Source organism: Nyctereutes procyonoides, unplaced genomic scaffold (assembly GCF_905146905.1).
Source record: "Nyctereutes procyonoides isolate TBG_1078 unplaced genomic scaffold, NYPRO_anot_genome, whole genome shotgun sequence".
Classification (NCBI taxonomy): domain Eukaryota; kingdom Metazoa; phylum Chordata; class Mammalia; order Carnivora; family Canidae; genus Nyctereutes; species Nyctereutes procyonoides.
This window is the reverse complement of record NW_026575141.1, coordinates 16,475,584-16,488,360: the sequence shown is the minus strand read 5'-3', so window position 1 is coordinate 16,488,360 and position 12,777 is coordinate 16,475,584. Positions and strand designations below refer to the sequence as shown.

At 35.5% G+C, this 12,777-nt stretch overlaps 1 protein-coding gene across 3 annotated transcripts in view; it reads right to left on the bottom strand.

Annotated features, from left to right (window-relative positions):
* The window catches only part of VPS50 (VPS50 subunit of EARP/GARPII complex), a 138,471-nt gene that overhangs the window by 29,535 nt on the left and 96,159 nt on the right, over positions 1-12,777 (bottom strand). For all 3 annotated transcript variants that reach the window (XM_055307447.1, XM_055307448.1, XM_055307446.1), the window contains 2 exons: positions 10,394-10,512; positions 8,448-8,554 (listed from right to left, as the gene is read on the bottom strand). In XM_055307447.1, the coding sequence (XP_055163422.1) occupies positions 8,448-8,554; positions 10,394-10,512 (226 nt within the window). The remainder of the gene's footprint in view (positions 1-8,447; positions 8,555-10,393; positions 10,513-12,777) is intronic.

Below are 12,777 nucleotides of genomic sequence, written 5' to 3'. Positions count from 1 at the left end.
TATATATACATAGCAAAAGTAAAAAAGCAAGAAGAAAAAAGATACATGGAAGGCTCTTTCTATTCCCCTGAACCCTGGACCTGTGAAATCTTGTGTCAGAGGCCAAGAATATTTCTTTATCACTACATCACTCAAGAGCTCAATACTCTCAAAGTGCCAAGAAAATGTCCTCCTCATTCCTTCTTTTGGGAGATGTCAATATTACATTCTCTTTTCTCTAAACATATGATACAGTTATGGAAAAAAAATTAAAACCCAAAACTTCTGCATTTATAAACTTGTTAATGTATTTGAAGGGTACATGGGAGATGGGCTGAATCAAATAACAAATAATAAGTCCCTAATTGTGTTTCTGTCTTAAGGGAAATAATAGGGAAAGGAGCACATCAAAAATGCTATTCTGCAGAAGATGTTAAAACAGGCCATTTGCCTAATTTTCAAATGAGCAAATAATTCAGGTACTCACTCTACTTAATATAACTGTTATAAATTTTAAATTGGTACTACTAAAGACACCATGACTCAAGAGAAACACTTTAACTGCAGTAGAAAAATATGACAAATTTACTCTAATGGAAATGTCTACTATCTAAACCATTTCTTTATTATTTAAGAACTCAGTACAGTTGTCTTAATTTAAATGAGAGATGATTCTAAATAATATTCAGATAGTCAGGAAGAGAAACACACACCAAAAAGTAAAAACCACTCAATTAAAATTCTATGCTTACTCTTATTTGCAAGTCTTTTGCTTCAGAATCATCTTTTATAACTATTTCACACAGGTATTTTTTTAAAAATCACAATTGAAAAATACTTGAAAATTATGCTCCTAGAACATTCTGAATCACTATGCAGATATTTTATCAACTGCAAACATGTAATTTTTAAACTGCAACTATTTACACATAAATTAATGTGACAATATGACAAAAAAGGAAAAATACTGTTACTTTAACCTGTAAAAGAAAAAAAAAAACAGAGATAACAAGTAAAATGAGGTAGAATATAAATATCTGAGTTAATACATATCCAGAACACAAAGCTCCTCTCCAGTACTAATAATAAGATTAGCTACTAGTCATATAAATAATCCTAAGAAAGAATACATAAATGAATTATTAACACGTAAAAGCTATTTTTAAAGATTTTATTTATTTCACACACACACACACACACACACACACACACACACACACACAGAAAGCACAATCTGGGGAAGCTTCAGAGGGAAAGGAAGAAGCAGGCTCCCTACCAAGCAAGGAGCCTGTCACTGTGATGTGGAGCTAGATCCCAGGACTCTGGGATCATGACCTTAGCCACCCAGGCATCCCGGTAAAAGCTATTTTAAATGTTGGATTCAAAAGAAAAAAAAAAAAAAACCTAGATAAAAACCCACCACTCTAAAAAACTTTTTAACATATTTATATTCATTTATTCATTCAATATTCAACAAACATTTTCCGAAGGCTTACTATGTCCTTGGCTTTGTGTTAAGACAAAGAATTAGAGTCCCTATCATCACACCTTAAATGGTCATACAAGGAAGGTAGCAACTGGTAAGCAGGCTGCCAGCATATTAAAACATGTAAGAATATGTTATATTCCATAAGCTGTCTTTCCAGCTTATGATGGCATAGTAAGCCTTTGTAGGCATGAGGAGGCTTATGTACCTCCTCAGAATTAGTGAATTAAAAGAATTTTACAGTGGATTAAGCCTGTACCTAAGAAGAGACAGGGATGAAGACGTAAAGGCGAGTAGGTATGATCATCAGAAAATGAGAAATCTCAAAAACTCTCTAAACCAAGAGTTGGCAAACCTTTCTTATAAGGAACAAAGAGTATACAAAGTTTTGGCTTTGCATTCCATGGCAGCTACTCAGCTCTGCTGGTCTCAGTTTCAACTACTCACCTTGGTCTTTGCAGGACAAAAGCAACCACAGACAACATATAAACAAATGACAATGGTTGTATTCCAATAAAACTTTATTTTATAAAAATAGGTAGCCTAACTGATTTGAACTGCATGCTATCATGTCCCAAACCCTGCCTGGATGACAGACAAGAGATGGGAGCAGGTTGATGGAAAAATGCAAAGAAGATCACAAAGGAGGTGAAAGCTATTCCATAGGATAGTGACTGCTTAGACTCAGTGGGTAGAGCAAAAGGGCAGGAACAAGAAATGGAGCTGAAAAAGGATGGATTAATTGAAGGCCCATGTACGGGATGAACTACCAGTCAGCATGCCCTCCTCTCCCACTATCCCCCACCAACATCAGAGCACTGGCTTTCAGAATGTTCCCGCAGACAAAAACAAAGGAAAGCAAAAACTTTACGATTTCTCTCTAAAAGAAGGCAACAAACCAAACAACAACAACAAAAATTGAGCAAACTTTTAAAAATAATAAATTAGAAAGGTGAAGCCTTCTAGGTAGATGTTGAACCACAGATTAAAATCTACCTATTCTAGAAATTTGGTGATCTATCCCCATTAAGTAAAGACTGGTAGTAAGTACACTCAGCCCTGTCCTGCTCTATACAAAGTTCCCAGTCAGGATTCCTACAAAGAGGGGCAGCAACAGCATAGCTCTCAATACTCACAAGGGGACACCCACAGCAGCTACTTAGGCCTTCTATTTTTGATACAAATAGGTCATAAAAACAAAACAAAACAAAACAAACAAAAAAAACCCAAAAAACAAAAAACAAATAACAAGGCCTAGGAGGAAATCTCAGAAGAGAGTAGGAGAAAAAAAAAAAAAGTGATCCCAGAGAAAATAATTAATTCAAGCTAAACAAATATAATAATTATGTAAAATCCTCTAACAGAAAAATATAGGGGGAAGAAAGAGAATATGGAAGGGCTCTTAAAGATTTTTAAGGTGATTCTTAAAATTAAAAATTAAAGAAATTAAAAAAGAAGTCTCCTAGAAGGTACAGCAAAAAGACAAAAATATGTAAAACAGCAGAGAAGATATGGGAGACAGGCAGGGGCCAATCTATGGGACTAAACATTTGAGCTATGGGAAATCAAAGAAAAAGAAGGTAGAGAAAATGGGGAGGAGGAAATCATCAAATAAATAGTAGGAGGACAAGAGTTTTCAGACTGAAAGGGTCATGAACTACCCAACTCACTTAATGAAAAATAACTCACACCTAGACAGATCACTAGAGAATTCTGAAACATCAAGGGAATAAATACTAAAAGCTTTCAGAGTAAGAGAGAAAAGAAATTCCTCTACAATAAAATGAACAGAATACTAGAGGTTTCAACTTTCTGAGGAAAAATAATTTTTAATCTACAATTCTATACACAGCTAAATTGTCATTCAGTTGAAGGCCAGAATTCAGGCATATTCAGACTGATAAGAATTCAAAAACATTTACCTCCCATCACCCTTTTCTGAGACATTACAACTAGGAGAAAAGACAAACAGAAACAGACCAAGAAATTGCCTATAGGCTGGTAGCAGGGGGACCTGGGGTGGGGGGGGGGAGACTGCTGTTTTTCTTCTTTACTATTCACTGTGTAATGCTGAGAATACTAACTTAAAAACATAAAAGCATGGCTCTGAAGTTAACCTGCCTAGTTAAAAGAATGTGGTCAGTGGATCGAGATGTAGTTCAGATGCACTTCACCTTCCCCTTTCTTCCCTTCTAGACTTCCCTACTGCAGGTGTGCAGGAGTGGACACAGCATGCTTTGGCAACACGGAGGAAAGTTATTTAATACACAGCCCAGACTGAAGCCAGATTGGCCGACATCCCATCAGCGTGGGCCTCAGGTCCCTTGCTAAGAGGGCTCTTGGCTTCATGCGAGAAGGAATTCAAGAGCAGGCAATTTAGAGGGAGGGACAAAGATTTATTAAATGTAGAAGTAAGACAGGAACTACTTCATAGACAAGGTAGCAGTCTCTCCTCTCAGGTGAAGAAGAAGATCCCCCTTTGCCTCTAACAAAGGATTTTATGTTTTATTTAAATTAGCTACTGTTATAGGGAAGGGCTTACTCTCTAACTTTGGGTTTATCATTCACATCAGGCAGTTAAGTTTTTCCATTGTCTTCAGGTTATGCAATTACCCTCAGAGAGCAATTTTAAGAATGTCCAGACTGTGCGGCTTTATTGCCAAAGGGAACGGGTTCTGCAGTCCCCATGAGTCTGATCTTGCGACTCTTCATGACCTACTGACTTTTAGGTTAAGGGTCAGCCTAAAACCAAAATGGCTTCACTTTGGTGAACTTGTCTCCTAAGCCACACTGCCTAAAGATAACTAAGAAAAGCATCTCTTCCCAAATGATCATCTGCAAGAAGTTCTTATTCTTGTTTCCAACCTATACTGTAACCTCTCTGAACTCTGTCCAGGTATAAGAATTAACATTCCTGATTTCCTCTACTGGTTGTGAAACATGAAAAGAGCTTACTGGCTCTAGGATCATTCCGACAATCTGTCTGCTAATCTACCAGTTAGCAACTGTGTGACATAGGCGAATTATTTAAATCGAGGCTTTAATTACTTGGTGTATAAAAAAGGTACTATGAAGAATTCCTGAAAAAATGCATGTAAAGTATTTACATAGCCTAGAGCCTGTGACAAGGGAGCAAGAAATCTTAGCTATTGCTGTTATTTTAAAATAAGTATGCTTGTGATGAATGCAATAAGGGAGAAGGATAGAGCGCTATGTAAAAGAAACCCAATCTGATGAGGAAAAGCTTCACAGGGGAAGCACTGTTTAAACGATCGTCCTAAAATCTAGACTGTGAGTCCTGTACAGTCATGGGGAGAAGCCACAGAGGGATGTCGAGCAAAGAAACCAACCAAGGAACAGCATGGAGAACAACCAAGAGGAAAAGTGGACCTGCCCTACACAGCTCATCAGCAGGGGGCACAGAGAGAGACATGCCACCTGAACAGTGGCCCTGGGGGAAACTCAATTAGTGAGCCACACTCTTATGTAGTGGAGTAAATACGAGGGTACAGAGAAGGTGCTGAACGTGTGTTCTTCCACTGTGGATCAGGACAAGAGAGGAGGAAAAAGTGTTTCTCCAACACTCAAGATTCTAAAAATTAAGGTTTGTCAGTCCAGTACATTGGGCACCTATAAAAGTGAAAAGTGCTCAGCTGGATGCTCTATATGCTGTAAAGGTGACTCCAATTGTTTTCATCTGTAGGAGCTGACAATCTGATGAGGAATCGCAAGAGCAGAATCTGAGATGAAAAGATGTCAGTTATTACAGCACACAAAGTTGAGACATCATCAATGGATATAAACAGCACATAAAAGCAACTGAAAATGCTATAAACGAGGCATAAAAGCAAGGAAAGAAAAGTCAGTTCAGCTCAAACAATTCAGAACACATGGAACAATAAAGTGAGGACCAAAGTAATAAATTAGTAAGTGTGTTACCTAAGTCCCTAGCTGCTAGCTTTTATTCTTTTACTTTATTGTTTATTTTTATTATTGTTTGCATATTCTATCTTAGCCCCCAAATCTCCAAAATTTTTTTGTACATTGTACTGAAAGATGACACTTCTTGGATCTCTGTCTCAAAATATCATGTTGTATATACAGCTAGCAGCTCAGAAAGTGTTTTAAAATGGCTTAAAATATTTCATATGAATAACAAATAAAATATAAGTATTTTTAGAGAAATAGATATATTGGAATGTAGTCTATATTACACAATGATAAATTTTTTCCTTAATATAAAATTATTAAATCTCTTAAAAGATAACTTTATTCTGGTTTCATGTTAAATCCGGACACATGATGTGTTGGCATGTTATTTTTTTCAGCTGCTAAAGTAATAATTTTGTACCAAGGTCTGTAGCTCTCACAAGCTTGAATTTTGGCAACCTATCTTCTGCCCCTCTCAGACCTATCACACCTGCTCAAGTGAGAGCTGCCTCCAGGGCAGCCCCAGTTTAACGCTGCCTTTGGCCTAGGGTGTGATACTGGAGACCTGGGATCGAGTCCCACATCGGGCTCCCTGCATGGAACCTGCTTTTCTCTCTCTCTCTCTCTCTCTCTCTCTCTCTCTCTCTCTGTGTGTGTGTGTGTGTGTCTGTCTTGAATAAATAAATAAAATCTTAAAAAAAAAAAAAGCTGCCTCCAGGAGAGAGAATCTTTAATAGCTAGGCTATTTCAATGATGAGACACAGTCCTTAAAATTTCTCTGCTTCTGTCTGCAAGAAATTGTCAGGCTGACAGAATTTTCTCTTTACACAAGCAAGCATTCTGATTAGTTCTCCACACTTGTGAATGGCTCCCTGGGTCTTTCTAACAGATTTAGGTACCACCTGGGGCTGGGAAGCCCCATTAACACTTTTTTTGTTTAATCTCTCCTAATTACCTGCCAAATAAATACTACTTGAAAAGGACATTTTAAATATGCCTTTAATGTTCTAAAATGTGCCTCCCAACTATTGAATAATTAGTTCCTTCATCTTCTCAGGTACCCAAAATTAATCAATCTTATTTACACAACTGTACTACTGGCTTTATAAGAAAAGACATTACCTTTGCCAGTTTATTATCTTCAAGCACCTCTATGCAATAATGGGGAATAGAATAGCATTTACTGGTTGGAGACCCCCTAGCGAGTGGTTCTCTTAAAGTTCTATTTTATGAATATATACAAACTGAAGATAAAGACATCCCAGGGAGAGAAAATGGTAGGCATAAAAGTCTACTGGAGGGAATAAATGGCAGCACCTAATCCCAGGTCTCAATGGGAAGACATGAGAATTAAAATAGCATACTAGACATTGTTTCTTAATTGCAATTCTAGTAAAAGATCTGGTGGTGGTGAAGGCTGAGTTTATAATGGTCAGATTCTCTTCACTGAGTGAAGATTTATTCGGGACTGTTCTGCTTTATAGGGTTGACCTACCAAAGGCCCATAAGAATGCAACTTTTCTCAGTTGCTTAAATCTACTATTAGAAAACAATGTCCACTATGTCAATCAGTAATCCTTAGATAATAATTTGTTGTTACTGACCCTGAAGAATGAACTGCGGGCGCATGAGGAAAGGAAGGACAGTGTAACTACCACCCATGCCTGAAAAGTAATTACAGGGAAGAATAGGAGAAGAAAGTATAGACTTACTTACTCTTTTTACTTTTAAATGTAGAACTAAGGCCAACAGATAGAATTACAGAGAAAAAGAAATTCTGGTTTATCAGGAGGAAGAGATTTCTACCAATTAAATCAGTCTCATAGTAGAATGAGTGGTCTTGCCAAATAATATGCATCCAGTGACTGTGAGACATGAAACAAAGGCTAGTTGGCCACCAAAACTTAGGTGCATTAGATAAAGAAATCTTAAGTTTTATAGAGATTTATAGTAGATGACCTCTCAGAACCTTTCCAGTTCTAGTTCTATAAATTCCAGATAGTAACTCATGATGCTATGTTCAGTTAGCTCTCTTGGATAAAGAAGAAACACTAATTTCCTTGGCAATGATCAGCCAAAAAACACTTTTTAGAATTTGACATTTTTCTGTGTATCATGAAAATATATACTTTTTCTGTTCCTCCCAACTCATTACTTCTTTTCCACTATTTTTCCTAAAGAAAGTGGGGCTCCTACGAAACATTTTGTGTACTTTACCCTATTCATTAATGAAATTTAGAAATTATCTTCAATAACACAGACCATTTTATCAGAGTCAAGAGTAATCAAAGTAGGCAGCAGGCCATTATCATCTCCATATAAACAGAATACAGAGATTTTTTTTTTTATAGAACACATTAAAGTTCCTGACTGGTATAGATGACTTAATTAATTTGAGAAGACATCTCTATGACTTATTTGTCAAATGTACAGGCTTACTTGTGAGATACAAATGTTAAGATGGCATATAAAATACTGAAATACTGTCATTAAAAATTCCACATCATCTTCAAACCTAAATATTTTAAATGGCATTTCTTCATGTTATTTGTTTCTATAAAATCATTAATAAAGGTCTTATCTGTAATAAGAACAACTCTTCCTATGGTGTGAACATTTAGCTTTTAGAACTCTTGTGTCTGAAAATGCCAGAGAATCACTATTCACTCTGCCTATCTGACAGGAAGATTGTGAAGATCAATGAAACAATTAAGCACAAAATATTGTGTAAATGTAAAGTGGGTACTATCATTACCTACACATACCTCTAACTCACATAGAGAATTTTTCATTACATTTCAATTAACTGGAATATTTTAGAAAAAGTAGAAGACACAAATACTATGAAGTTAACTGAAAAAGAACAACTAATAACGATATTAGTATTATATTATTTGGAACAATTATGATGAGAAAGCATTGACATATGACAATCTTTAAACCTCCCTTGTGATGAGCACTGGAATGTACAATAAAAACCTCAATAAAGTAACAAAAGTCAACGAATTTAACTAATAATGTTTTTTTTTTTTTTTTTAAAGTGGCTACTTACCAACAAGTCTTATTACATTCAATGTTGTATTGGTTAAGATGGGTGCATTCACTTTATTTAGACTATAATCTGATTTCTTCCTGCTTTTTAGAGTTTCTCTAGAAACGCTTAATACAGAAAAACAAAACAGAGTTGCAATTAGGGTTGTCAACTAGTAAATCAGTAAGTTATTGAGATTAGAATCTATCCTTCATTCACTAATCATTTACTGAAAGTGTTACCCTATATCAGGTGGTGATATAGAGATGATCCTCCTGTCCTTATAGAGCTTACAGTCCAGAGAGGAAGAGAAATTCATAAGCAAAGAAATAAAGTACTATACTGTATTTCTTTGATTCTAAGACATTAATTATCAACCATTAAAAGAAGTTATGTCACCTTAAAAAAACAGATGTTCCAGGGAGATTATATATCAAATGTACCAAGTATCCTGATTTCAGACTTATAAATATGAAAAATACCCTCCTTATAATCTAAATGTAATATCTAAAGTCTAAGGTAAGATGATAGAGTCTGGGGTAGGGGATGACATCAGATTCAAAGAAAACGTCAAAGTTATATGGTAAGTACAAAAAAAGGGGCGGGGGGCAATGCGTAATAAGGTCAGAGGTAGAAGAAGTGAGTGTGCTTGGAGAAGCACAGAGTTCACAATGCTAGCATGGGGGACCAGTGGGCTGAGGGCAAAGTGACAAGAAAAAAGGTAAGGAGAGGCCAGGCCACTGAAGGCAATCAAATCTAGAGAGTATGAACCTAAACTTGAAAGCAAATTTTAACCAGGGAAATGACATGAACAAATCTGTACATAATAATAAAAAAAAATCTAAAATTTGTATACAAGAGGGATTAGGAAGGGGCAACACTAGATAGAGAGCCAGGGTAAGGGGGCTGATCCAATAATCTGGCAGAGATAATTTCTGCATGAGCCTGGATGGTAGCAGTGAAATATAAGATATTTTTATAAATTCAAGAGACCCTTTGAAGTTAGAACTGATATTGATTGAATGCAGTTCATAGTTTATATTATTCATAGTTCTTAGTGGTAAGTTAGGACACTTTAGAAAGGTAACCGCATAACCTTACCAAAAATGCAAATATATACACATATACTGGCAGACACTGTCTTATGTGTTCATTTCAGTTACAGCTTTTCTTTTAGCCAAAATATACCTGAAACCTCCAAGGAAGAAGTCTAACAGAACAGTTCTGTTCTGTTCATAATGGACTATAGATGGATTTAAACATCACTCATACATAAAAACCAATGGAAACAATTTTTCCCAATTAAAATATCTACAATCACATGAGTTGCTCATTTTTGAGGAGATAGATTATATCAATCAGGGTTTCAAATTAAATAGGTACTAATTAGGTACTTTGGGGCAAAATACATTTAAATTTATCATTAAAAATTAAGTAACTATACTAAATGTATGATACTCATGAAGTTAACTCATTTACATATAAGAATCAGGCCCATTTAATAGGAAGGTGACAAAAAATTCTTATGTAATTATCACAGTTTTTGAAGAGGACAGTTTATCACAGAAACAAAACAATGAAGGAGCTTAATAGAAGGCCCAATCAATGAATGTAATTAACCTTGGAAAGGTGAGTGGAGACTTTCTGTATTTACTAGACTGAGGCAGGAATTCCACATACAAAACAAATAACTACTTCCCTCTTTGAGGTTTTCTAACCTACACAAAGCAGGAATTGCTCCAAATGGCAGGACTAATTTTATAAACCAGAAGTTTTCTGCAAAAACCACTACTCTCTACTTTCAGGAATCATTTTAAAGCATATTGATTTCTATCACCTGACATTATAACCTACAGAAATATTTAAGTTTTGACTGTTTTTTTCTAACCTTTAAATAAAATCCTCTATTTAAATGCACAACATAAAATATGAAATACCAGAATACCAGACAATCTAAGAACAATTACCTTTTCACAGGTGCATCACCCGTTTGCTCATCCACATAATCTCGTTTCAGTTCCTCAGGAACATCACTGTCGCTGTCATACTCCTGATAGGCACTTTTTTCTTGCTCATCAGATTCATACTGAAGAATACAGTATATTTAGTAATGGGCATGAACAGCCAACTTTTCTGGAGTCTTTCAACACACTAAGAGTAACCAATTTTTAAGAAGCAGTTTAGGGAAGAAAGTTCTTAATAACTTATCTCTAACTTTGCCATCAGGAATATTAACTTTTTATTTTCTCCTTCATCCATCTTAACCAGCTCAAAAGAAAAAAAAAAAAGGAACATGAAATACAAACATTTTAACCCCACAAAAGCTTCTAAATGTCTCCCAAAAAAATCAAATCTCCATGTAAAGAAAACAAAAACAAACATCATGCTATGCCTTAGGAGGGGAAAAGCGTGTACAGTTGACTAAAAAAAATTATTTTTTAAATCTCTTCTCTTCCTTCAAGTGTTTTCATCATACTTACTTCCATTTTGCTAATTCACTATAAAAAGGTTGAGTATACAATTTCTGGCACTGTGGAAATGTTAATTCAGCGTAATAAACTCTTACAACACACATGCTAATGTCCCATCTAATTCATTATGATCAGATTTAATTCCAAGGGAGCCTTAGAAAATTATATTGAGCACTGAGCAACTACTGAGAGCAAGGACAAAAATGGCGGATTTCCTCTTGAAAGGAAGGCTGCCTTTCTAACACTGTCATCATCTTTATGGCACCAAGGCCCCTTGCCAGCATGGGGAGGACAGTGGAATCCATGCACAGGAAAGAAAGCAGCAGCAGCATGATTGCTTAATAGTATAAATTAATATGACAGAATCATAGCTAGCATTTCTTGAATGTTAAGTATTAAGTGCTTTCATGAATTTCCCCCACTGAATCTTCAGAACTATTCTATAACAAAGTTTTTACCTCATATGCCAGTTGAGGAGACCAGTATGAAGACAACATGGAAAGAAATTGGTCCCCTAATTCAATAACCAGTTTTTGAGAGCCTAAAGCAGTGTGACAGGCCATAGTAAGATGTGGACCCTGACCCTCAATGACTTACGTGATACCTGGAAAGATTAGATTACACATTAATAACTGCAAATGAGCATTAGAGGCATTCTCACCCACATGTACACCATGTGATCCTGATAATATTCATAAAGGGGATCCACACAAACCAGTATCTCCTAGTTATAATGACAGAGCTTCATGATTCTCACAGTACCAGAGATCCTCACTTTTGAGGATTCTGTATTTGCAAATTTCCCTACTTCCTAAATTTTATTTGTGACCCCAACATTAATACTTTGTGACACTTTCACAGTCATTCATGATTATGTACAGAGTACGCAGAAACTTTTGAGTTATCCTTATCCAAAATGCACATTCCTAGCTGAGCGCAAACAAGGTGATGCCCTCTGCCTTCTTGCTTCAGCTTTCCTATTAAAACAAATGTGTCCTTTTCATAATGTATTTAGTGTCACATTTTTAAAATATTTGTGCTTTTTGCTGGTGATTTCCTATTTAGTGTAGGACTAAAGTTCTGTCTAGTGTTCCAAAGTGCAAGACTGTAATATGCCTTATGGCAAAGATACATGTGTTAAATAAGCTTCATTCAGGCAGGAATTCTAGTACTGTTGGCTCTGAGTTCAATGTTTAATACTATACATTAACTTAGAAGTCTTCAAACAAAGACACATATAAAACAAGGTTATACATCAATTGGTTAATGAAAACGTTGTGACCAAAGGCTCACAGGAACCTAATCCTGCATTTCACTTGGGAACAATGGTTCTGTATTTGCTAATTCAGTGTTCAGAGAAGACTTTATAGAACACCACTGCTTGGATAATGAGAATCAAATGCTATATGAGATTTAAATTAGCAAATTATCAGTACAGAGGGATATATTATTTCAAAAATACTGAAAAGACTTTTTCCTTTCAGTTTAGTCTACTTTAGAGAGGCAAAGTATCACTAAGAATCACTAAATAATAATTATAAACATGGATTACTATGAAATAACTTCTCCTTCACAATAAAATATGATAACGATATACTTCATGGCAATATTTTTAAAACTATATCTTCACCAAACAAAAAAAGAAAATGTCAAAACTAAAATACATACAGAAATTCAACAGAATTTCATCAAATCTGAATAGTTTTCACTTCAGCTTCGTCAAATATAAAATAAAAATCATACAGGGCCCCTTTAGAAATGATGCAGATCAGAAGGACCCATCCAAATTAAATATTGAAAAAAACATAGGTAACTGTGAAGTAAACATTCACTCATTGTAAATACAGCAACACTGAGGCTCACAAAGTTAAAATAAGTTG